At 38.6% G+C, this 27,569-nt stretch overlaps 1 protein-coding gene across 2 annotated transcripts in view; it reads right to left on the bottom strand.

The window, feature by feature from the left end:
• HIBADH (3-hydroxyisobutyrate dehydrogenase) overlaps positions 1 to 22,051 on the bottom strand; it is a 75,657-nt gene extending 53,606 nt beyond the window's left edge. For both annotated transcript variants that reach the window (XR_014942976.1, XM_015853849.3), the window contains exons 1-4: positions 21,954 to 22,051; positions 15,536 to 15,696; positions 11,293 to 11,402; positions 7,278 to 7,399 (exon numbers count right to left, since the gene is read on the bottom strand). Coding sequence is in view for 1 of the 2 variants with exons in the window: in XM_015853849.3 (XP_015709335.1) it covers positions 7,278 to 7,399; positions 11,293 to 11,402; positions 15,536 to 15,696; positions 21,954 to 22,035 (475 nt within the window). In the remaining variant the exon portion in view is untranslated. The remainder of the gene's footprint in view (positions 1 to 7,277; positions 7,400 to 11,292; positions 11,403 to 15,535; positions 15,697 to 21,953) is intronic.
• Positions 22,052 to 27,569: the final 5,518 nt, after the last annotated feature.

Genomic DNA, 27,569 nt, shown 5'->3' with positions numbered 1-27,569 from the left:
TTGAAGATCAAACACAATGCAGAAAGTCATTTTCTTTCCACTTTGGGTTGCATGTTGTGCTTTGCATTAAGAGAACTGAAATTAGAAGCTCTAGCTTTCCAGTTTAGGAACTCACTTGTCCTCTGCATTTGAGGAGATAGAAGGAGTGAATCAACTACTGTTGAAGACACTGAAAGGTGAACATTTACATAGTTTGTGTGCTCACAGCTGAATTCTAACTGCATATCAACAGTTAGAGACCATACAGTTTTTCTTATGCTTTGTTTCATCATACAAATCATAGACTTTTTAAACGTAGCCAAAGCACAAAGTATTAGGAAATCTTGTTTTTACTATGTGCTCTTTGAGGATTAATCAAGAACAAAAGTTTAAGCTGAATAGTCTCAAAGCTGGTAATACTAAAATAACATTAAAATTGAGTAATATTCAGGTATTTGTTTAAAGTACAGAGGGAATACTTCTGATAGACCATTTTTTTCCCCTCTTTTTATTGACACAACTTAAGAAACTTAATTTTAAACAACATAATTAAACAACTTAATTAATTCTTTAATTTAAGATCAGAAGATGCTACATTTTCTCCAAGGCACCCCCAGCGCTTGCAGCTGGTGAGTATTGTCCTCAAGGTGAAGGCTGAAGTGAAGGCATAGTGTACTTCCAGTTCTGCTCTGTGCTACCTGCTCCAATTTATCCATCTAGCTCCAGCATGCTGTGGTGTTGGGCTCATTCCTGATGTGTGCCATTCACATAAATGTGAATGTCAGTACATGCAGTAAAGAAAGAAATGCAGTACAGAAGTAGGATTCAGAGGGAGACAGTCTGTTACTAAGAGCTGGAGCTGATCATCCCCACCATCCCAAGCACAACAGTCATGCTAGGTTCCTTAGCTAGATGAAAAACGCACTCTCTAAACAACACACTATGTACTGAGCAAAAATAGAAGATGATGCTCATGGACATTTAAGAACAAAGCAAATCTGGTAGAAAATTTCAGTCATCAATGCATTCCAGAAACATTTCCAAACACCACCTGCACCTCCTTAACTTTAAAAATGCTCTAGAAGAAACAATCAAATCTAAAAAAAAAAAAAAAAAAAAAAAAAAAGGAAAAATTGAATTAGTTTTCATTTTCTAGGACTTATGACTGGCTGAAATCTTTCTTACTCTGTATCTCTCTCTAAATGTTTGATGGGATGAACCACAAGTAAACAGAGCAGCTATTATGAATTCAGTAACAGTTTACATGCAGCCATGGATATTAGAAACAGTTTTATTGAGAAAAGGAATGTTGGCCATAATTCCACAGTTATCCCTTGCTCTTTTTCAAAGAGTGCCACAGGGATTTTCAATTTCCATCTGGACTATTTTCTTTTAACTGTTTTTGAACACCATGTGTGAGTACAAAACTGAATTGTAGACATTAGAGATGGAAAAGACCTATTAGATCATGTAGCCATTCCTCCACCAGTTAACAGTTTTTCCCTACAGAACAGTTCCTAGAACTTTGCCCAGTACAGTTGAAAGCATGTTAAGATGTTTGGCTTTAACCATCCCCTTTGGAAAGCTATTCCACAGAGTGTGAAGAATGTTGTTAGGAAGCTTTTCCTGGTAGACACAGCATGCATTTTTCTTTCCTTAATAATTTCCAAGCCACTATTCCTGGTTAAATCCCATTGGGCCTGCCTGAATAACTCATCTTTACACCTTCGAATAAATGGAGACAGATATGTTTCCCTACAAATGGGTCACTAGTTGGCCAGACTACACGCACTTTTAAAGCCAAAATATACACTGTACTTTAATAAAAATCAGTCATTCCACCCCTTAGGTCATTGTAGGAATGATTCTCTCCTCATTGAACACTTTCAGATGACACTCTCAATAAATCTGTTTATTCTTGGATGGTTATATATTATCTTTATTTCCATTTTAAGGAGAAAGTATAACGTCCACTGAAGACAGCTACGCTCAAAATTAGCACATCAGTAAACCTAAGAACTAATCCTTCTGCAACGGAAGCTGCTGCCAGTACAGTGATTTCTGGGTTTATACTTCCTCAGAGTCATTTTGACAGTGTGTGTCTTTAAGATCTTCACTCCTTTCTCTTTCATCTCCAAGAAAAAAGGCTTCTATTAAAGAAGGTTTATTTCAACAAATGCAAAGATTGTTATTTAGTTTCAAATCTCCTAAAGGTATTATTAGGAATCAGAAGCTTTTTAAGCATCTTAGATTTCAAAAACATTTCCTTGTTGTGGTTTTGGCCTCCTTCAATAGCAGTTAGTCCGATACTTCCTCTTCTGTTATCAGTTACTTCCTGCATGAATGTAAGTTTCAGAAAATCTCAGTAACATTTTCCATAACACCTTAACATTACAAGGCTGCACACTGAATTTCTACTGCTGTCCCAAAATCACTAAGCTTTGCAAAAATATGATTAAGATCAGAAACACTTGGCAAAAATGTATACAGAGAAATAGAGGAGCAGAGGAAGAAGTGAGGTAGAAGTGCTATACTCGGAAGCAAAGAGAACATTGTGGCAATCATGAATACACTTACATGGGATTTAAAACTAGAAGCATAAATGCAGAAATAATTATACAGGTTTCTTCTTGACAGTGTTTAAAGGATAGTAACACATCTTCCAATCACTGCATTAATAGGCCCCAAAGGCAAACGCTAACAAATACTCCTCACCACTAAATACAGACAATTCCTTCTTTCATATCTTCCATCTAGTAAAAAAAGTACATAATCTCTCAAGTTAGAGATGCTAGAATCATAGAATCAAAGCATGATTTAGGCTGGAAGGGAAATCAAGAGCCCATCCAGTTCCAACCTACTGCTGTGGGCAGCACTGCCCCCTACCAGATCAGGCTGCCCAGGGCCCCATCCAGCCCAGCCTTGAACACCTCCAAGCGTGCATCCACAGCTTCCCTGAGCAGCCTGTTTTAGCATCTCACCAACCTCTCAGTTAAAAATTTCTAACATCTAATATAAATCTCACTTCCTTTAGTTTAAAACTGTTCCTGTTCAATCAACTGACCAACTCCTATGAATTTATATTGAATTTCTCTTAAAATAATAATAATAATAACAATAACAACAACAACAATAATAATAATAATAAAGTATAAAGCTCAAGAAGTAAAGGGGATCCAACCTGAGAAAGCCAGTTTAAAGAGTAGTTCTACTGAGGTTCTCCAACAAAAGACAGATCTATAAAACCAGCTTTATTATGACAAATCTATCACTGATGCATCGTTAGGGAATATTTTATGAGCCAAGAGCTGCAGTGTTTGAACCACTCGTTACCATTTTAAGAAAATGAAAAATATCTTTCAAATAATCTTTGCAAGCATGAATGTACATAGACATACTTGTAGCCCCTGTAAGTCTCTGCTTCTATTGGAGATGGTCCCTCAACGATCCCTCAGTGTTAGAGCAAAAGAAACATTCAACAGTTTTCTAATTGACCTGTTTCCATCTTGCCATAAATTACACTTTGATACCCATTCACTTTTCCAGTTTTGAAAAGGTGTTCCTTATTCTTCCTTAAATAATAAAATCTTAGAATGAAAAAAAAAAACCAAAGATACCCACAGCATTTCTAAGCATTGTTTTACTTTGCACCATGTTAATGACAGATCAAGCTGAACACAAGTGAGCCTGCAACACATACTTCCAGGTCTCACATTTTACCCCATTATCAGACAGCAGAAGTCTCAGTTTGTCAGTATTTTTAGTAATATTCTTTCCATTGCTTAACAGTTAGCTGGGGCTTATGGAAGCACTACTGTATGATGAAATAATCTGAAGTGACAGCTGGATTAAAAACTCCAGCCTGTGGTTCCTGCAAGAATGTGTTTACTGCTATTTTAACATGACTCCAGTTCTCTATGACAGCTCTTATTAACAATTAGCAGCCTGACATTTTTATTGACTCCTACCCTGGCTAACACAGACAGTGAGGGGAAAGAGCTACCTAAGTTTCTAGAGAACCATACCTAAACAGTTTTCTATTATGTACCTGTAACTGCAAAAGCATAAAAGCTAATCAAGCTGATGCATCTTCGTGAAGTTCCAGCAATATGCAGCACAACATATTTTGGTCCAAACAGGAACTGATGGACAGTATCTGAACACTAAATAGTGCTTCAAGTGAAGAAGATTAAAAACAATGATCCACAAACTTTTATTCCACTGTACTTTAGACAATCTGTATTTTGTGTACTGAATTCAGAGACTGATGTTACAGTGATACCTGCAAAAAACACTAGAAAAGCTCGCTCTGAACTGCATAGTGAGAATTAAACTTCCAGTGACAAGACTAACTTGACCCAGATCTTCAAGGCTAAATTTAGACCTCTTGCTCAGCCCATACTCCTTTCAGTGGCAACGGAAGTCAGTTTTAGATATGACTGTAATAGTTCGTGCATTCGAAGCCTTCTACACATACAAAGGTGCAGAATCTAATCTTAAAAAGAATATGTTTGCTGCACTAAGTTTAAAAAATGTTAAACTTGGATTATGAAGATGTCTTCTCATTAACATACATTCACAAAGAGTTCACAGAGCAGGGCAGCACTGAACTGTGACATAGCTTTCAGGGACCAAGGGATCCTAATCCCACGACAAAGGAAGTGCTATCTCTAAAAAGCATTAGCAGCATAATCTGCATGCACCTACTGTGATGAGAAGTATTTTCTAAGGTTAGTCAATACAAAATAACACTACAGTAACGAGGTACACTAGCTTCCACTTAATGGGTCTTGGCTGTAAGCTGCAGACAAACTCTATAGGCTGATCATATGAACAGCCCAGCATTACTATATCGGTTGCATAGGCCCACCTGAAAGAGATCAAAGGAAAGAATCTTTCAGGAGTAGGAATGCAAATAAGGTACTGTAATCTGGCCCTAACTCTAGGCCTTAAAACACTTCATTTGCAGTGTCAGAATAGGAATAAAAATCACTAGTATTTCTCCATGAAGTTAATAGATAAAGCAATTTCCAAAATATTATTTGGTTTTTGAAATAGTTTCATTACAGTGCAGATTAACACTCATGTCCATTAGGCATGCCCCAAATGCTTGAAAACACAAGTGGCATAACCTGCCAATAACAACTAGTAAGCAGACAGGTATAAAAGTGACAGCTAGGCTCACTGGTTCCTTTCACCCCCCCACATTCCTTCACTGATGCTCCTGCCAAGGCTACTGCATTTTACAGTAACAGAACACCTGCCCATTTTTAGAGAGCTGAGCGTACTTCACCATCTAGTGCTTTGTCCAATGGCCAACAATGCAGTTAGAATGCACAGAAATACCCAGAACAACAAGATGCATTAGTTTCTGAAAGACATGAAAACCCAAAGCATAATGCTGAAGATTAATCTCTAGTTTTCAAGCAACTGGCCACTCTTTAAACATGTCGTGAACAGTGTGCTAATTGGCACAAAACTCTTCCTCCTTCCTTCAGAATATCACTTAACCTGACATTCACATCAAAGAGCAAATAACTTGTGTTTAGATGAACCACTAAACACCTGAACAGCCATGTGTATTCAGACTAGACAATGGTATTCTGTAATATAAACCCAGTCTCAGATCTAACACTTTCCAAAGAAACAAGACACAAAAGACAGCTAGAGTTGCTCTGGAATGAAACTTTCCTTTCTTTCTTTGTAGATATGGCATAATCAGCCTTAAAGCAAAAAAAAAATTATCAGTAAAAACAAATTAGAGATGTGTCCAAAAAAACAATTCCCTTAGATAAACAACTTACTGAGGGGGAAAGGGGTTGAAGAGAACCACATAAATGATGTCAGAATCACCCAAGGAATAAGAACAAAGCTATGCTATATTTAGAAAAGAATCAGATATAAATACATGCCACACACAGCATAAATTTCTCCTTGCTTTTCATTCCTCTGCTGAGAACTTATTTAACTTCATAAAACAACATCTAATATTTTGGCTGTAAGCAAGAATCCCTGTCTTCCCCATTGTGATCTTGAATATCCTTCGGCTCTTCCTGCTTAGTATTCACATTAGAATTGAGATGACTATTTTGGCATCTAATGTGTTGCCAAATCCTACTTCAGTTTTCACTAGAAGACTAAAAAAAAAAAGATTAGGTTTTGATCCTCATCTACACTCATCCTGATGACCTGAAATACCAGCTGTACACTTTCTAGCTCATTCATCATGCCTTTCATAAATGATGTAAAACCAAATTCTTTCATGCCTTTGGTGTTATTATTCTTTCAGATGTAACCGTCTGAGTCATCTTGATAGAGACAGAAAAAGTAAAGGAAACTATTTACATTAATTTATTAGGATGAATTGTGGAAAAAACCCCACAAGATTTCCTCATATAAAGCGGGTTTTCCTCATCTTCTAATTCTAGGAGTTTCAGATAATAATTCAACAACAACAGCTAGCTAAGTTTCTGTTATCAAAACCTTAATGTTATGCTTCTGCTTTCCTTCATCCACAAAATGACAGACTACCCTACTCCAGATTATTTCTTACACCAGATTCAGTACTCAGAAATCAGTAGTTAGCAATGTCCAGCTTCAAGAATAGACAACTAACACACACACACACACACAACCATTATGAATCAGAGGAAAGCTCCTACTCTCATTTCTTGGCAATGAAATCCTCTTTTCTCCTTTCTCTTAGCTTTAATTTAATTGGGCAGAAGAACTGCCCAACAATAACCAAATAGCTTTGCCATAACAGATGTAAAGACATGGAGACTGAAGTGATGTGAACACCTGCATCATAATACAGCTTTGTGAAAGAAGCTAAATTAAAAGGACCATGTATCTTGTGAAAACTCAGTTAATCCAGGTCTATCACAAAAGCATATTCCTAGAGAGTAAAAACATTCGTAAAGCAACTTAAACATCAAGCTTTCTCAACTGCTCCAAAGAAGTTTGTAGTACAACCACATTGAAGAACAAAAAGTACACTGCACTGGAAGATCTGGTTTATCAGCCTAAGGTTCATAACTGCTACAGCACTTGCCTTCAGGCAAGAGATGACAAACAGAATTGTGCCTTGTTTCACAAAAAGCATTAAACTCTTTCCACAGAGGTAAATATCTGTCCATGTTTCAGAAAACATACAGTATCTTTAATGTAATGAAACAAAAAAGAATAGTATACATAGAGCAAGAAAAGCAACCCGTGCCAACAAGGTCATAGAGTAGCAGCTAAGACTGCTAACAAGACAAGCCATCCAATGAGGTAAACTGTTAATGAAGACTTACCTCCAGAAACTGGCGCGTCCATGAAGACAGCTCCCATTTTTTCAACTGCTTTAGCTAATTCTTTCGAAACCGAAGGGTCTATAGTACTGGAATCTATTAATAATGAGCCTTTCTTCACTTTCCTAAAATAAAGATTAATTATTATTAAATATCTGGTGCAATTACCATGGCAATGACTTTTCCCAGTATGATAAATACACATTTAATTACTAGCATATTTAAAACGGCCTTAAAATCTACTGAGCAAGGTCTGCTCAGTGTGCATACCCCTGAGCGTATATGCTGCACTGAGTTTGAATGGCTCAAAACACAGTAAGACCTGAAAACACACAAGCACACAAAAGTAATTTATATTCATTATTTTATTTTACTAAATACTACGTTAAAAAAAACAAAAAACAAAACACACAAAAGGAGTTCACTAAGAGAGCCTGCCATCTTACAAGCTTTAGCAGTTTATCATAATACAGATCACTGAAGATACATTCCAAGCAATGGAACTAAATGCTGACACTGCTTAAAATTTTATATACCTTAATATAGATTTCTTTCCACATACAGTATTTCAAGCATCTTGTCAGAATGGTCCGATTGCATTCTTTTAATTATTTTCACAATTTATTTTACATAAAGATCATAACTTGAACATCAAAAGCCCATTACAGACTTAAAAGCAAAACCTGTAGAAAAATTTCCATGGTGACAACTGGTAATTTTGTGCAGATAAATTGTATCTCAAATGGTGGAACATAAAAAAGTTGCACAGGTGATTAAAACAAGGCAATTAACTTTTAAAATGCCTTCAACAACAACAATCTCTTATACACTTAGCCCTCCTTTCATTCAATTGCACTATTATTTAATGTCCACTGGACCCACAAGCACTATGAAATCTAACAGCATAATTTTTAAGTCATAAAAAGGTGAGTAATTTAAAGCTACATGTTACATTAGACAAAGAGCCTTTCTGCACCTGGAGAAGAAGAGGCTCAGGGGAGACCTTACCACTCTCTACAACATCCTGAAAGGAGATTGTAGCAAGGTGGGGGTTGGCCTCTTCTCCCCAATAACTAGTGACAGGACAAGTAATAATCAAAGAATGTCTTGGGTTAGAAGGGACCTTCAAGATCATTGAGCTTCAACCCTGTGCCATGGGCAGGGCTGCCACCCACCAGATCTGGCTGCCAAAGGACCCATCCAGCCTGGACCTGAACACCTTCAAGGATGAGACATCCACAACTTCTCTGGGCAGCCTGTGCCAGTGCCTCAATATTCTCCGAGTAAAGAATTTTGTCCTAACATCTAACTGAAGTTTCCCCTCTTTTAGTTTAAAGTCATAAAAGAAGCGAGCCTCCTTTACGTCAGCAGAGATGACTAACACTTCAAATCTTAAGTTTCAGGTTGATACCAAGAAAAATTTGCTCTTAGAAAGAGCAGCAGCTCATTGGAACAGGCTGCCCAGGGAGGTGGAGGAGTCACCATCCTGAAAGGCATTCAAAAACTATGTAGATTAGCACTTGGGGACATCATTAGTGGGTGCAGTGATAAGTTGGACTTGATGATCTTAGAAGTCTTTTCCAACCTAAATGATCCTATGACTCTATGATTCTATACACAGTGTTCTGTGGAACAAACTCCCTGGAAACAGCAGGATGACTAAGTTAACTCTTAAATGCTCTAGAACATCAACATTCTCTTCAGGTAAAGCTCAAAAAAGTTAAAAGAAAATAATAATATGATCAGGGTCAAACCAATTGTCAGTGAGGAAACCACTCAGAGCAATAATTAAACACTGCTGTCAAATGACACCTTCTTCTCTTGAATACGCAGACTAAGAACTACATGACAGCTTTCTGTATCCTGTTTCCCTCAGTATTAGGTACTCAGGAGATTAACTGTATTAACTGGTATAATGCAGGCAGTAAGTACTACCAAGCAGTCTTCAAAGCACTGCCATCCTGGATACAGTTCTCCCACAGCTGTTTGCCCAGATTTGTGGGACTGATCCAATTACCCCTCTTCCCCGAAGGGTCTAAGCTACAGAGACTTAGATCTGCTCAGTCCTGCTTTGTGCAGAATTAAACTATAGACAGTAAGGGAAGAAAGCAACCATTGCTTCCTGTGTTGGAAGCAGGAAAGAAAAATCGCTGTCCTCCATTTCATTTTCTTGTCACTACACCTTAATACAGCCTACAAGCAACAACTGTAATTTCATTAGTTTTAGAAGACCTACTGTATTTTTCTCATCTGTACGTATGTTTCTTCCTCTATATTATTAAGATGGATAGCAGTACAATCCTGCAAGATTTAGGTAATGAGTGGCCTTAGTCATCTTGCTAGAAGCAATCCGCACATGGCCAGAAGAGGTTTTAGTACTATTCATTTATTCATTTGGCAAGCCCCGAAACTATTTCTGTTATTAGAACTCTGCAAATAATGGATTTTAGACTCAGTGGGAAACCCTCCACAAAAGCTAACAAAACCACTGCTACACATTAAACAAACCCTTCAGGTATTTTCTTGATTAATAAGCAGGGAAAGGTAAGCCAAAGTGAAGCAGTTTTCTTTGCAGATCTGAAGACTGAAGCCTACCTGAATTCAGAAAATAATAGCAAAACAAAACTGAGGTTTCAGACAGATTTTTACATTTTTTTCCTCCTGGTCAAATCAGTCAGACACAAAACTGATAACCTGAAGCTAATCATCTCTAAAACAGATTTATTTCATAGTTTCGGGAACAGGAAGAGCATCTCCTTTTTCAGATATTCAGGAACCTTATGGTGTATAGACCATAGATCAGACTGAATCTTAAAGCAACCCTATAGCCCACCGCTTCTGTGCAAGGTCCATTAAAACCACTGAACTCTGGCTCAAGACCTCCAGCTATTCAGAACACAGAGTTATTTTCAACAGTATTATGTATAAAAGCATTTTCAGTAAGCCAAATGAGAAGCTGATTAAGTCACCTTTTATACTCAGAAAAGCCTATTATATCTAATAAATACGGAATTGATTGTAACATTGATCTTCACTCTTGGATATGAACAAACATAGATGTTACTGTAGTTTAACCAATAAGACAATTTGGTTTTGTGTGATATACAAAACCAGATTCAAGAATTCTCAGTGATCCCTACTGTTCATTTTTACATAAAAATCCCAGAATTCCTTTATCAACAGTAAGGAGTCTGCAAGACTACAGACAATATGAATTGAAATTAACAGTCTTGTCAACTATTCTATGTTAACACAATTTTAACACAATGAGAAACAACTGCATCTTTCAGAGCATTTCACTTATGAGGTGTGATGTCTAGGAAAAAAGTAAAAATAATTGTTGTCAGCAATTATTCTAGTTGTACTTGTCTGCAGGGTATATCCTTATCTGTAAGAGATGTGCATCTGAGAAGTCTGGTAAGTCAGTTGTCTTACATTCACATAAACTGCTATTCTACTGGAAATAAAATTTGATTTTAGCCACGAGTCAATCAAAACAATCACAGTTTAAGAGTTCTCATATAATTAGAAATATCAATAATAAAAAGAGAGCACCAAGTTAAGCATGTTGAAAGCACATTAAGAGTTGCAGCAATAGTTATTTAACACAATGGAAAGAGCAACAAGACAGCAAAGTAGCAAGGTCCCAGGTCACAGCAAGTAAAGATCTACTCAAAAGCATCAACAATGGGAAGAGAAATAAAGGAAAGAAGCTGTTTACCTTCAAAATGACTGTGAGGCCCTCAGGTAGGTAGGGATCTCCAGTGAGATACCTTTGCTATCCGTACCAAACCTTAAATGAGGTCTGGAAAGGGATGAATCCTGGCTCCATCCCTTCTGGTCACTCAGGTATGCTGTTTGTACCTGAGCTCCCCTGGGTTGGCCCTGCCTTCCTACCAGGTGCTCAATCACTGCTTCAGGCAGTGACAGCATTTCCAGCATAAGCTACCATGTGACAAACACTGTAACAGTGATTTGAGTACAAGAGGGAATTCTTCAGACTGCAGTAAATTCTTACTTTAGAATTCCATTTGCTCCTGTGTAAACTTCTATTGCATTGGGACTTGAAGGCAGCATGGTAATAATTCTGTCTGCTCTCTCAGCTACATCTGCTGGGGAATCCGTTACCTTTAAAAGAAAAAAAATAAGAAAATTTAAGTAAGCTTTCCCTTTTGGAGGAAGAGCTGCCAAACATTTGCAGAGCTTAAGTATTTGCAGTTCATTAGTGACGACTAATCTAGGTAAAAAAAAAAAAAAAAAACAACAAAAAACTAGAAGGCAAGATCTGCCCTTATGATGAAAAAGTCAATTAATTTGAATGAGTAAGACAAAAAATTAAAATATAAAAATAAATTAAAAAAGGATGTTCTGCTTCTCCAGAACATACATCAGTGGAAATGTTCATAATCCATTCATGAATCTTCAATTCACTCTAAAACATGCCTCTACAGAAAATACTGTTCTACGTTTCTAAGTAGGAACAACATTAAGGATCACAAAAATCTCATTTTTTTTTTTCTCAGATTCAAATCTTTTGGTTGGATTCCTCTCTTCTAATGCTGTACTGAGAGAAGGAGACTGAGGAAAAAAGACTTACTGTATCTCCAACCTTACCATAAATAACATCAGATAAACTCAATAATGTTTCTCAAAATATTATATTGACATTTTTAAATTTAAAAAAATTATCAGTTCAATCATCATTCACCAAAGTGTCTAAACAAATTGAAAAATACAATATATATATATTTGAATTTTAAAGAAATATTTCAAGTACAATTTTATATGCATTTATAATGCAGTATGAATAAATCAAAATTTCCATTCCACATGGCATTAGTGTTTGAGAAATTACAGTTTAAAAGCTTTCTTAAGATTGATTCCTTTCTCTAAGGTATATAAATGAGCAAAGAGTTGATCTCATTTCACCATTCCCTATCTGTTCATACCTACAGGTATTTGTTAACTTTTTGTGTTAGTTTTGATACTAAAGGCATTGATGTGAATATATTATCTTTTAATATACAATGTTTTTTTTAAGGTCTTAGTACCAAAGAAAGCATTTTTGTACATGTTTGGAGAATATGGTGAATAAAATCTTACAGGACTTTTGGAATACAACAAGATAAACTTCCTGACTGCTACTACTGTGAAATAAGTAAAAGAAAGCAAGAATGTATATTCACTGTAAAAATGTTCTAAAATAAAAAAGGACTTAAAAACTTGTACATTTTGTTTTGAATGTATAAGGTAATACAACATAAAACATCAGGTACCATGCACAGACAGAAAAAGGAAGCATATCCTAGTCCAAAGAACAAACATTCGAAAGAATAAATGAGGCAATTATAAGCAGAAAAGATTCTATAGCTGATTAGTTAATTTTATGACTCGTGTATGACACCTTTGCCTTTAGTTCAGAGTGTCTCTGGTTCAGTTCAGTCCCAATGTGTATTATTAGAGTAGAGAGGAAATGTATAATTAGAACCTGGACTTATATATATCTTCTTACTTGAAAATATTACCTCCAGTAATCTCAAAGGTTTGCAAGTTATCGACTGAAGATCCTGTGGTCTGTTTTCATCTTTCAGCAAGTTGAAAAATGAAGTATTGCACACACAACTTAAAAACTATAACAGCCTCACATTTCCATTCAGCTTCACAAATAAGATGAAGCTGTTTTATTGTTGTCCGGAAGATATAAAGAAAGCTCAAGGAACACAGATAGCAGACACAGTATGGTAGTTGTGTATACAGAAATTCATTTTTCCATTCATATCTTTCAAAATGTGACAATTTACAATTTCAAATTACAAAAATGCATGCCAAAGTAAAAAATGAGACTAGGAATGCACACTAAGTGTGACAGCGCTTCTGCAGTCTGAGTATATACTGCTGAGTATTGATATAGACCATATTAGAGAGACTGGCAGCCCAAGTTCCATATATCTTCTGACATGAGTCAGTTCGAGCTAATTTTCGCAGTATGCAATTGGATAGCACAGACTTTTCTTCACACTAGTCATTGACTTATGCCCATGTACATCTGCTTATATTTGTTCTAAAATACTTCCCTATTTTTTCTTTATATTTACAGTGAATCAATTAACAGATATGGCCTGAAATGCCATTTTCACTAAATACACCAAAAAACATTCCATGTTTATACTGCTTTACTCATCAGCTGACTTTAGCAGTATTTCCAAATTTGAGCTATGACTGAAAGATACATAAGCTGAGACAAAGTAAGTATAATAAATACATGCAGAGCACTGTGAGAAAGAAAAGGTTAAATATGAGGAAAGCAAAAATACAGTAGAGAACAAGAGTGCAAGAAGCTCACTTGCTCATAGTACTTACTACTCATTATTCCCCATTTGTAAACTTGCTGTTTTACTCAATTTTCACCTCAGCTGCCAGAGGGGTGAATAACTCCCACTCAGCCAGTTTTTCCCTTACCAGTCACTATTAGTAGGCACGTGGCTGCCTCCTTACATATACTACCTCCCAGTTCTTACTTCAGAGGATAAGGTAACTGGAGTCACAGCCTTTATAATCAAACAACCCCTGTCTTCCACCTACCCTGGCAGTAGCACTGACTTTAAACAATGGACATTTGAGGATGTTTACTGTCTCTTGGGGGGCATCTTTTCACCTCTGTAACATTCCTGATAGTTTTACCCTACTAGCCAGACGAAAGAAAAAGCAGTCCTTAGAGCCCAATGTTCCTTCTACATCAGTTTCTACAAGGCCCTTTGGACCCACAAGTTTCTAAGTCCTGAGAAAAGTGTTGAGGGAGGATTTACACCCATAGATCAAAAAGAGGAAGTTATGTTCAAATATTTTCTTTAAGCGTGTTTTATTTGTGTTTAAGCCTACTCGTGTATTCTATTAGTGATTTACAATCTTAAAACATACCTTTGGCTCTTAGAGCATTATAGTTCACCTATAATATCCCACATGAAGTCTTGCAGTGGATGCAAAAGATTCTGTTACTGTGGCAATAAGTTACCCAAATGGGCAAGCACAATAAAGAGATCTCACTGCAGAAAGTGAATTCAGAACATAAGGGGTTGCTCAAACCATTTCATTCACGCAGCATCTTGCTCAAGATGTGGCTCATCACTGAGGGTCCCAGCTACTCCAATGAAATAAGAACAGCAGATAGGAAAAGAAGCTAAAAAGCCAACTTTCCCACTTCAGGCCAAGATTTTGTAATTATTTCACGTAAACTATAATTAATTATCAAGAGGTGCACTTCATTGTTATATCTGTCAGAAATCTTAACGTTATTTAAAATGGCTGCAATTAGCTCCAAACATTTAGACTTCCATGGCATACAGTTCTTCTACCTAGGTTTACCTAAAATTTCCTTGCCACTGATGCAAAGTTTCTTCCATGTGTGATTTTTGTATTGGTTTCTCCTTATTCAAGCACATTCTTTATTTCCATGTTCTACGTACCTATCCTTCATCCACAACTACCTGAACTGCTATAGCTTTGAAGTACGTCAAAGCCACACAACTATGTTTCAGATATTTAGAAAAGACAGCCCCAACCATGTGAGAAATGAAATGAGTTTCTGGGTGTATTAATAGACTAACAAGAACAATAGCACAGGCTGGAGCAGGGCCAAGATTTCACAGGGTATATGGCAGGAAGGTAAGCCTCCTTAATGTGATCAATTTCCTTCCCCCCTTTTCCCTTTTCATTCCTTCCTCTTCTCTCACTATAACCTTCCTCACCTCCAAGAAAATAAGCACTTAAATAATTAGATTTTTCCCCAACTCACGAGGACTGCACCTTGAAGCAGCAGGAAAGCTCGTATGTCCCTATAACCCTTATAGCTATGCCAGCAGGAATTTTTAACTAGGGTCATCTAACCTGAAAAGGTCAAAGTAGGAACCAGATGAAAAGCAGCTCACTGGCCATCTAGACCTGGGGGAGGAGGAAGCAACAGAAAGGAGGTGAAAGAACAGGCCATCAACTTACTCTCATAAAAGAAACAACAAACACAAGCACACACACACACAAAAATAAAACAGGTAGCAATTCTAGCTGACAGCATGAAAATAGCTTAGGGTGGAATTATGCCTTTGCTTGATGTAAAATTGCATTCAATAAGCTGTTTAGTTCTGAATAGGATCTTCACCAAAACAAAACAAAAAACCAAGCCAAATAGATTATTTAAAAACTGTTACATGTAATCACCACTGAATACACACAGTTACTGTCATGACACAGAAAGTGTATTACTATACCTGAGCACCCAGGTCTTGAAATTCCTTGCATGCTTCTGGGAAAACATCATATGCAATAACTGGATACCCATGTTTTATCAGGTTTTTTGCCATCGGATTTCCCATGTTACCGAGACCAATGAATCCAACAGGGGTTTTGGAAGCCATTGCCCTAGAACACACTGTTTTCAAAACAATAAATATCAATATTTTCATATCTTAAAGTTTGATAATAACACAACAAAAAGCACGTAATTAGTGTGCAATGATTTAAACAACTTAAGTATTTAAGCTTCAAAAGTGCGGAAAAGCGTGAATCCTATTCCACATAATATAAACTGCAAAGCTTACATTGAGCCACAAATACCATCCCAGAACGATTTTTCTACTTGTCAGATAAAATTATTTTACTGAGGAAAATGCAGATGTTTCAAAGAGCGTAGTAATAATCAAACTTCAGCAACATCCCTGCAAGCTAAAATCAGAGTTTCAGTCTGTGAAGAGGACTTAAAAGCATGCAGGCTTATCTCTGTTCCATTATGTGTCTAAATCCTAAACTGGATAAGCAAAATCATTTTCTATATATATTTTATAGATTTCTCCACAATCTTGGCTACAGCCCCGGGATATTGCACTTGTTCTCTAGAGGTGGACTGAGGCTGCCACTTTATTTCCTGCAGCTCCTAACAAACAGGCAATAACCGGACTACTCTGATCCTGCAGTCAGACATAAAGCCCAAATCTAAAGGTGAAATTCTCCATAATAAACCACTGCCAATTCTTTGAGCCATGGAATCACTTGCACTACAGTTTAAAAGCAAATATTGAAAAACAGAACAATATACTGTATAAATACAAAATGATTAAATTTTTACTGGGACGTGTGCTGCATTCTATCTGCATGGTACCAAGGTAGAACTGTAAAGCATATTCCTTAACAAATGGAAAACACTGCACTTTTAGCCAGTTACTTTTTACAAGTAGTCAGTGAGTATCGAATGCTGGATTAGTCACTAGTTTTGCAGGCCTCCAGCATGCTGGATAGAAAGCAGTGTTGCAAGCATTCCCATACTGCAAGCAACGTTTCACCACTTCTAACACCCCTGACCCAATGCCAGCAAATTTGGTGGTTCCTAGATTTCTTTGTTGATGACACAGGATAATTTCTCCTTCACAAGAGAGGAAAAAGTTATGCAGAACAAACACTAAAACATGTGGCAACTAAGCAACCAGAAACAAGGCTAGCCATGGAACTACTGTAACTCAGAAGCACACATACAGAAGTGCTTAAGCTGGATCTAGACTCTAAGAGGTCTCAGCGCTTAGTGATGAATCCTCTCTAGGCCAATAACACTTGATTAATCATTTTAAGGTCTTTCTGACTTTAAGCTCCTTCTTAGCCAGCAATGGTCACGCTCTTTCATCTCCAGCGCTATTTTGGAAGTGCCACATTTAATAGATCAAGTTCGTCGAGAGAACTTTGGTCTGAAACAGTTTCAACAGATGCATGCGGTAATTACATAGCTACAGGAGTAGCACAGTTTAAAATAAAACTGAACTGGGAAAACACTTAGTGCAAACTGAGATAAGTCAGACTGCTTTTTTACGAAGCTCTACATGCCAAATCTAGGAAACAAATGAAGAAGGAGCTTAAAACACCATCATCAGTCATAGAGATCATCTCAAAGTCCCTTCTCATAGTTTCTATGAGTCAGACTTCCCAAGTGTATCACTTCCATTGACCTAAAATTACTCTGTTTGCTAGTCAGCAGCTTCCAGCTTCCTGAAGAGGTTCAAGTCCTGGTTTTCAGCATCTTTCCTTCTTTACCCCTTAACACCAGTGGGTGTTATTTACCTTAATTCTAGTAAAACTTGAATGTGAGATACAGCTTTTCTTTCTCAGTTATATAAAAACTTGGCCACCTGCTTCAATGTATGCAATTTTGTCTCATCCTTCGAGGAAATACTGGAAACTGAGAAGGACATTTTGCTCACACTGTTTTGTGTTATTTCTTCTCTTTACCTGCCTTGCTTGTCTCCACCATGTCACCACAGAAGGCTGCTTTGTTTCAATGACTTCCCATGATTGCCTATCATCACGTTCTATGATTAACATAGAAAAAGCCTCTGGCCATCGGACCATAACAACAAACCTATTGCCAGCAAGTACCTCTGTTACTTCTCAAAAACCATCCTCTCAATGTAAATGTCCATGAAGCCAACTCATTCTACTATAACGCCTTTCTTAAGGCCTGTTATTTCACAGTCCCCAAAAGGATACAGATAGGCTGTAATATGTGGCAACATCCCAGTCAATCCTGATACTTTTGTCTCACTGTGTGCTACTGTATCCCCTTCTGGCTATCTCAGTGGTTCTCTCTTTTCCTAAAAGTTAATGAATCAGGTTCCATTTCCTTTTCTATGCTAATTAATGTTTGAATCTACAGGAAATGGGACGTCTTAGAGTAATAGTCCAATTTGTGATTCAGCTTCTAACTTCTTCATTAACTTCTTACAGTCCAACATTAAACTGGCTACTTTAATATCTGACAACTTTAAGAAACCTCCAGATCCTCAGGTACTCAAATAGAGGAAAACTGTTTTGAAAAATGGATAAAAGTACCTTACAAACAAAAGGCAACTAACAGAGTACAGAACATCAGTAGCAGGAGCAACAGAAGCTAATTCTGAAATAATCACTGAAACCACATGAAATTAATTTTCCTTCACTGGAAATAGGACCAGTAGCATAGGTTAATTTATACATGAAATTAATTGTTAGCAAAGCCAGCTATCGCTACACTAACTCCAAAGAATTTTGGCTTCTTCTGGGAGAGTCTTCATTATTCTATTGAGAGAGTCTGTGCTCAAGGAATCTTCTGCCTGTAAAGACAGCACTGATGAGATCTCACAATCCTCCCACTATATTAGAGTCTCACACACAATACAGATAAACGTTTTGCATTGACAAGTTACCCTATATTATATACACTTGATAAATTCTGTGTAATCACAAAACAACTTTCCCTTTAAAATAATTTCAGAAAGAAAAACAATACAAGTTTATGAATTTCAGAATGCTTTTTCTTGAACAAAATACATCCGTTAAGAAAGGAAAGCCAGAAGTGCACAGACAGCAACCTGCCTTTAATCCTGTCCTTAGAATACCTGGCCTGTCAATGACCCCAAATGCAAGTCTTCTCTAGCTACTACATGCTATTTAAAGTAACTTTCTTTTTAACCTGAACAATGACAGCAACAAGTTGAAAAGATAATTTCACACACATTTCATTTGAGACTATTTCCTGAGGTAATGATTCTTAGAGCTTTAAGAAGAGATTTCAACTCCAGCAGTGCCTTGAATTCATTGCAAAGAATACACTGCACAGACAATATAATATGCAGCGCAGACTCCATCTTCTTGTAGTCACAGAATAAAAACAGCTCGTGGCTGGATAGGATCACAGACAGTACAGCTGCAAAAAGTCCAGTCTGCCTGTACTCTAAGGCACAGACTAACTGACCAAGAATAGGCCCAAGAAATCAGTGACTCTTCAACTGTAATATCAACTTTTTAACTTACTTTTTGGCTGTAAAAAATACATCTTGAACTATATTCACCAAAAGTGCCTATCTCCTGGGCTGGAATTCTTAGCTCCCATGCCAAACATAATAAATATAACTGGCATAAAGGATAAGAGCCCACAAATTCATCTCTCGTATGAATTCTCTAACAATCCTGAACCCTCTGAATCACTGAACATTGGGTTGTTTCCCATCCAGTAGGAGAGAGTTAACAGGAGTATGGGAAGTTGCCCATATTGAGTTAGCTGATAAAGAAGGCTGCTCTTTTTTGGGGGGGACTGTATGATAAAGTACAGCTGCCTGTGAAGTATTTTGACATGGACAGGGAAACATGATAGTAGCTCAGTATGAGCCATTGAATGAAAGCTGTTGCCACTGATTCAGTGTATGGAGTTTTGCTACAACAAACAACAACAACAACAACAACAACACTCTTTTCACTTTCCTGCTCCAAAAGAAAGGATCAGAGAGAGCTTCTGTGTTTTGTGCAGTTCTCTATGGAAACTCATGCAGTCTCTACTGAAGTAGATTGTGGAGGGAAACAGATGGAGAAACACAGAAGTTAGGAAGGTTAGCTGTACTCATCAGGTCTTTCTGCTCCTAGAAGCTTTGCCAATGGAATTTAAATTGCCCAAGGGTCACAGGCTTTTAAAGTCCATGCAATGATTTTGTGAACTGCACTCTGCCAAAATCATAATTTAAGAAGATTACAAGACTCTAAATTTGGCCAGCTTTACACTGAAATCGTCCTACTTGGTTCTCCTCACCTCTGTAAAGGTCTGCTGATGAAAAACAGACACACTATCTTCTAAGTGTCAGTATTTGTACGTCACTTTTCTTATCTGTAGGTACATCTTATTAAATGTTTGTTAATGTAATAAAGACAAAAACATATACTAAGTACTTTTCATCTAAAAAGAACATCAAGTGTACACTTGATCTCTTAATTAAGTAATGCGCTGGGCTTTAGAGCACTAGGTCTTTCAGTTGTAATCCTTCCTTAGTAATTAATGCTTCTCTGCACCAGAGCATGGAATCATCCAGCAGTTCACACATGGCTTGTGCATCAACAGAAGTGTTTTTAAACTGTTAAGTTGAATGGGTTTTACTCATACAAAGCTGTTTGCAATGACATTTGCATGCTCTAGTAGGGTATCACCTTCTTTGACAAACAGCTCCCTTAGATGACACATTTCTTTGACACTAAACCTTTCTCTCTCGACCATTAACATCCCTCTTCCTTCATCCCTACCAGCAGTCCCCAGGAAGGATTTAACTACACCTAGCCTGAAAAAATGCTTTAAGACCATAAACACCCTCTCCAAGAAGCACCTTTGTCAGCAACAGTATCAGTTGCACATCACAAGTCAATACCTTCTCAGTCAACTATCCAGTATGCCAATACACAAACATATGTAACCAAGATGCTTTTCCACAATCAGCCTTCATCTTTTTCCTCCCAAAAGATTTAATTCTCTAGTATATACATAAGAACCAACCCACCGTGGTTTGTTGTCCGAGAGCAACTAACAATCTAAGGAGCATTCAGTAAATGAATGGCAACAGACCACTGATAGAGCTGTTATGTTAGACATACTATGTTGTGTTGGACAGATTCATCAGAGTGGATAGATCCTTCTCTATCAGAGTGTTCACTCAGAACACTCATTGAAATCCCGAATCAAAATACAACTTTTAGTCTACTGAAAGCCAAAGAAAAGGGTTGCAAACCTAATAAAGACATTAGAGATTAAGATACCCAGACATGTAACAATGCAATAGAGCTTAGCAGATAAGAAAGCTTAATGCTCTTCATCCCATGAACGGTTTGCAGAGTCGAAAGGACTTTCAGTGCAGTCACTACCAAATCAATGGCTTAAACACTGTGGGTGAAACTTTGGAGATCCCAAAGAGAGACACAATTTCTCCTTATAGTCAGTTTCTTGATAAGGTCTTTTAGTCAATGGCAAACCATATATTTCAACTTAAAAGAGTTGTCATGGTTTTGGCTGCTTAATGCAGCTGTGCTCACCACCAACCATCCTCATGTGCACTGTATTCTCAACATGAAACATGGCGACCGGGATATTGATCAGGATGGGATGTCAAAGCTCTTACACAGATATTCCTGATGACTACCATACACAGAAAACTCAAAATGCATTGGAAGCTGTTGCTACAAAAACAGCAGTGTCACTAAAGGTACTGAATGCACAAGCAGGTATCTTGTATTTAACTTTACAAGCACATGACCAATACACCTGCTGCACTTGAGCTATTACCTGGCATAAAATCAGAGCTGCAACCATGAAGAAAAGTCACCCATTAGTAACAGAGATAAAACTGAGAAAGATAACACTGAAAGCTGACTTCAAAATTAAGTGTCAAACACTTTTCACTGATCTGTTTAAACGAGGTTTAGGGCCAAATAAGAACTTAAAAACTTACTTTAAAGTGATGATCTGAGTAATTCTCAAATCTCTTTAAGTGCCATGATTTTAGAAGCACATACCTCACTTTACTACTTCACCTACCAGTCTGTTGGGAACCTAACATGACATACGTGAGCTGCTACTGATGTTGGCTGGTTACATCACTTCCAAAATGACACTGAAAATGCTGCTTTCAGTTATCTGCTTCGGCAGGTCAAACTGTGAGGCTGAACCACGCTTTTTAAGGCTCAGAGAAGGAAAAGGTTTGGGTGGCTGCACTGCCCGAGTGCAACTGCCCGACTGCCTCTTCCCCTAGCACTGAGAGGACACTGAAATGCATCCCCCCGGCCGAGCCCCGAGCCAGGCCCGGCCCGCCCGCCGCCCGTGTCAGCGCGGAGCCGCGTGGAGGGACAGGTCCTTACCCATCGCCGCGCTAGCGGCACGCACCCGCCGGTGCCAGCGCCACCAGCCCGCCGGTCCCCCGAGCACGACGGCCGCGGCCATGCTGCGCCCCGGCGCCGAGTGACCTCCGGCCAACCGCCACCCTCCCCGCCCGACACCGCCACCGCCCCGCGAGCGGCAGCCGCAGCAGCCAACCACGGCCCATGGCGGCGCAGGCTCCTCCCCGTGACCGCCCGGCTCCTCCCGCCGCTCGATGACGGCCGCGTTCGGTGCCAGGAGCGGGGCGGAGCGAGGCGGGGGCCGGGCAGGCGCTGGGGCGCAGTATTGGGGTAGCGCAGCTGGAGGTGGTAACTTAACCCCGCTGCCCGCGGCGGCGTTTCAGCCGTTCTTGCCGCTGCCTTCTATGCTAAGGCCGCTCCCTGAAGGGAGGCAGTGAGCCACGTAGGCGTTTGCCTTTCCCCGGGGTGGGGTGGGCAGCCAAGCGAGTGGGGCGGCCTGTGAGAGCCTCCCTAGGCGAGGCCTCGGTTTTCTGGTGGGTAGGGTGTTGATTGAGGCAGGGGCGATGTTTTTTGTGTGGGGTATTGCTTGTCCCTGTAATATCACAGAATCACAGAATTATCAAGGTTGGAAAAGACCTAGAAGATCATCTAGTCCAACCATTACCAATACTTACAGGCTAAATCATATTCATCAACACAACATCCAGACATTTCTTGAACACTCCCATGGTCGGTGACTCCACCTCCCTGGGCAGTGCATTCCAATGCCTGACTACCCTTTCCGAGAAGTAATACTTCCTAATGTCCAGCCTGAATCTCCCCTGACGCAGCTTTAAACCATTCCCTCTAGTTCTATCACTGATTACACAAGAGAAGAGGCCAACCTTCAGCTCACTACAACCCCCCTTCAGGAATTTATGGTGTCCTTGCTGTGAGGAGAAAGGCCTTTTCTTCATCTGAGTGGAAAACGGGTGTTGGCATTTGTCATAGAATCATGAAACTTGGAAAAGACCATTAGTCTTTTCTAGGCATCTAGTCAGACCATCAACCCATCATCACCATGCTCACTGAATCATGTCCCTTGGTGCCACATCTACGTGTTAACTGAACACCTACATGGATGATTGCTTAACTACATCCCTGGGCAGCCTGTGCCAATGCTTGACCACTCTTCCTGATTTTTTTTTCCTACTACACAACCTGAATCTCCCCTTGTGTGACTTAAAGCCACTACATCTCAGTCCATCCCAGCTGTTACCTGGGTAAAGAGGCTGACCCACGTCTCACTCCTTTCAGGCAGTTGTAGAGGGTGGTAAGGTCTACCCTGAGCCTCCTTCAGACAAACAACCCCAGTTCCTTCAGCTTCTCCTCATAAGACTCATGCTCCAGACTCCTCACAACTTTGTTCCCCTTCTCTGGATGTGCTCCAGAGCCTCAATATCTTTCTTGTAGTGTGGGTCCCCAAACTGAACACAATACTCAAGGTGTGGCCTCATCAGTGTTGAATACGGAAGGATGATCACCTCCCTGCTCCTACTTATTATACTAATTCTCATACAAGCCAGGATGCCATTGGCCTCCTTGGCCATCTGGGCACACAGCTGGCTCATGTTCAGCTGGCTGTCAACTAACACTCCCAGATCCTTCTCCTCCATTCAGTTTCATGACCAAATTCATTGTGTTGCGATCCCAAGAGCAGTTCCAGAAGGTCTCACAGAAGGATTATCACCATCAGTTAGCAAACAGCTAGTGAGAACTGAGCTGTGTGTCTGCAGTGTGGAATCCAAAGGGGCCTGGAGACCTTCAGATGGTGTGGGGAGAGCCCCAGATTGGGTGCAAGGGAGCAAGGCTGGGCTATAAGGGTAAGCAGGATAGACAGGTGAATGCTGCCTTTCAGAGCACAGCATCTGTCGGAGCTGTGCAATTGACACATCTCTGTCTCATGAACAGAACAGTTACTCTTTTCTCGAGGGCAAAACTTGCCTTAGTTTGTTGTGGTGCCACTGTAGAGGAGTGCTGGGTACTCTTTAGTCACTAGGGTATTTGTACTATGTTAGAGGGTGTTGTGTGTTTTTCTTTTTTGTAGCTGTTCTGTAGTATCATTTATAGATTCCCTGAGGAATGTAGTTATCAGGAGACTTCAGGTCTCGCAGAGTCAGGTATTCACTCAATTATGTGCTAGTACAGAAAGAATAGGCTCTCTCTCCCTACATATATACACACTTGGCTCTTCTGTCAGTATCACGGTGTATATTTGTTTATTTGCCCCTATAAAACAGTGGATGATACACGGTCAAATTAATGCAGCTCAGCATAAAGGCATCTTGTGGGCAGGAAACAAGGCTGTGGTTATACAATTGCTTTAATCTGGCATGTGTCACCATTCCACAGGCTGATCTCATGCCTTCGCTCAGTTGCTTCTTCTCACTGCTCTTCAGCTGTGCACTGAGACAGGGTAAAACTTAAAAAGAGCAAAAAAGATTCCTACAGCTAAGGCATGGGAAAGAGACAGAAAAACAGAAACTCTTTAATTTGCTAGCGCTTTGCAAATTATTTGAAGCTCCAGAGACTCATATATGCCAGTATTTTCATAAGCTCACTTGTTTCTTCCAACGTGCCATTTGAAGAGTGCCATGTGAATGAAGCTACTGAGCTGGGTTTACTTATTTCCTCAGTGATGACGAGGCTAACAAACATCTTGAGCGTAAATTCTGTTGGGATGAGGTGTGATTCCCCATCAGCGTAGCTATGCTGGCAGAAATCTGCACTAGTCCAAATAAGGTCTTTGGAAGTCATTAAAACCTGTATTTTACACATAATCACGTGTAATTTTTACTCGTTTTGTTAATGTGGCTTTTACCTTCCTGCCTGATTCTTCGCTGCCTTGCAATTTTAGAGTCATTTATCTTTTTCCAGCTGGCTGCGGACTCTTACTAAAGTTGAACTGAGTTAGAAAATGATTGATTTGATGCGCTGGGGGTGGGAATCAAGCAAGCAGAATCTGCTGATATCACTCATTGTGGTAGTCACAGGCAGAATTTTAATTCTCATTAGAAGACGCAGCTTTGCCTTAACAGCTACACCTTTGCTAGAACTTCATCATGACTAAGAGGGTTTTGTTTGTATAGGTATATGAGATTCGTACTAGCAAAATACAAATACAGCACAATCATTTCCAAGCATTGCATGAGAAACTGAAGAAAGGAGAGTCCTGATGCTAAAAGTATAGCAGGCTGAGGCTTACATTACTTTGCCAGCACACCTGTGAATAAACTCTATTGTCTATTGACATGTCTGCTCTTATCTTACTGTGCTTCTTACATTGCTTTTGTACAGGACGTGATTTTGTAGACGACAAAATATAAGAAACTTGATTAATCTCTGCTCACATACTGAACGCTGATACAACTTATACAAGTACTTTAGAACTTTTAAGATAAAAGCTATGAGAGGAAAACATTTGTAGGATTAGATGGTACGGACTAAATATTGCAGAGCATTTATAAGAAAACAGACTAAAACAAAATCTATCTGCTTTCCCTCCAACCCCCCACCTCCAAAATGCCCTCCAGTGATGTTTGAACTTTTAGCAGGCATATAGTAAAGTTGGCTCATTTTGTTAAAAATAACTTTGTCTTTCATAAAAAGTTTATCTCGTTATAAATTAAGCAGGGCTAGTTAATTTTATTTTGCGTGTTTCTTGTTTCCTTCCCAACCTGTTCACATTCTTTCCACGCGAAATGAAGAAAACAGGCTTTGTTAAGATTGAAATATTTTGAAGTAAATAGCCACAAACGCTTTTACTTACAATAAAACACAGGATAAAACATGTTCTGATTTTGTTTGGTTTTGTAAAGCAGCAGTATCTTCTTACTCACACCTACTTAAGAGTGTATTTCATAAAGACTTGTATGAGATGATTTCTTAAACTGTTAACTAGTTAAAATGCAGATTAACAAATTATTGTTCATGTAGCTTATTTCTACAAATTAAAGAATATCTTTCCCGTGTGTTAACATGTGGATGTGTGCCTCATTTGAGTGCATAAAAGCCCTACTTTTTTCAAGTAAAATGCTTTAAATTAATATGAGGAAAGTCTAAAATTGCCTATAAAAATAAATTCATTAGATATTTCAAAATATCTTGAAGTGCCAAAAAAGCTTTCCAGAAATCAGTGATTACACTACAAACGTGCCACAAAGGGGAACTGTTAACAAGTGTTACTTTGCCAGTGGTAGGAAGATTGCCAACATTTAATTGGCTTTAAAGTTTTGCTCTATCAATGGCGTATTGTATCTTAAAAGCATTAATACCAACCTTATGATTTAGGCATGAAATGCGACCTCAAAATATCTGACTATGGAAGGAAGGAACTGTTTTCTAAAGGCAAGGTAGCCAGTCTCCTTGCTACTCTGCTATGAGAAAACAGTTCATTTTTTAACACAGCAAAAAAGGCATCATAAGAAGAGATTATATATGAGAATAATGAATAGTAAATATGTAACCTGTATGTATCTGTTTTCATCGGTAAATACATCTTATAATGCTTTATCAAAAAGAGTGTGGATGCCATTACAGAGACTGATCTGTTGGCTGCCAGATCAATCTAAGTTAACCTTGCTCCCCAAACATAGGTGAATCTCTGAGTCACTTCTCTCTCTCAAGATCATAGAGCCTCCCAGTGTTACACAACCCATCAGTGACAGCAAAGGGAAAGAAAATAGAACTTTCTTGATTGTCCTCATTGCCATGCTAATTGCCATTATTTCCATGTTCATTAAGCCACATTACCTTGATAATTAATGCATAGTTGCCATCATCATCTTGCTTTGTAGACTGATATGGGCTCATTTCTGCAGAATCTTGTTGATAGATCATGCCCACTAAGGTCTGGAACATGTAAAGAAATATAAGTTAAAAGAGACCAATGTAAAGAAGGCTACTTTGTATGTTCTTTGTGTTGAAAATTTGGCCATCTCAGTTTACTTATAGATCTAATGTAAAAAGGCAAAATACACATAAGGTTTTTTTTTTTTTTTTTAAATAGGGCATTTATAGTATGTTTTTGGTAATGTACATTTTCTTGCATTTAAGGATGTTTTCCCCTTAATGAGAAACTCTTAAAGCAAAGGGAATTGTCAAATTATGCTAAAGGTTTCTGGATCAGCTTTGAGAGCCTGCCCCTGACATAACTGCATTCATGTGGGATAATTACAGTTCATCTCAAACATATAAGCTTACATCACGTTGAAGAGACTTCTTTTTTTAGGACATTAAGTTTTCCAGTTATCCAGGCTGGTATCTATGCACTATGTGTGCTTAATTTAGCATGTTACGTATTCTGGAGCAGTATGTAATCCAGTAATTAACTATGAACTGAATATGTACAGTATTCTGAATATTGCATATATATACCCAGGGAAGCACATTCCAGACTTCTGTAGGAACAATGCCCTGGGGAAACACTGACTTTTTTTTGGTATGAAGAATTCTTGTCTGTTTTGTCAGGAGCATTCCTACTGTAGTCTGAAATTGAGTTGCATCTTATTTGAGTGTCAGCTGAATGCAGAAGGCACAGGTTAATAGAAGTGCATATGTATCTGTGCATACGTACTTGCAGTATTTAATACCAAGGTA

The sequence above is a fragment of the Coturnix japonica genome, chromosome 2 (assembly GCF_054131305.1).
Source record: "Coturnix japonica strain WE chromosome 2, WE-NBRP24, whole genome shotgun sequence".
NCBI lineage: Eukaryota > Metazoa > Chordata > Aves > Galliformes > Phasianidae > Coturnix > Coturnix japonica.
The sequence above is the reverse complement of the archived record's forward strand: the minus strand, read 5'-3'. Positions and strand labels throughout refer to the sequence as shown.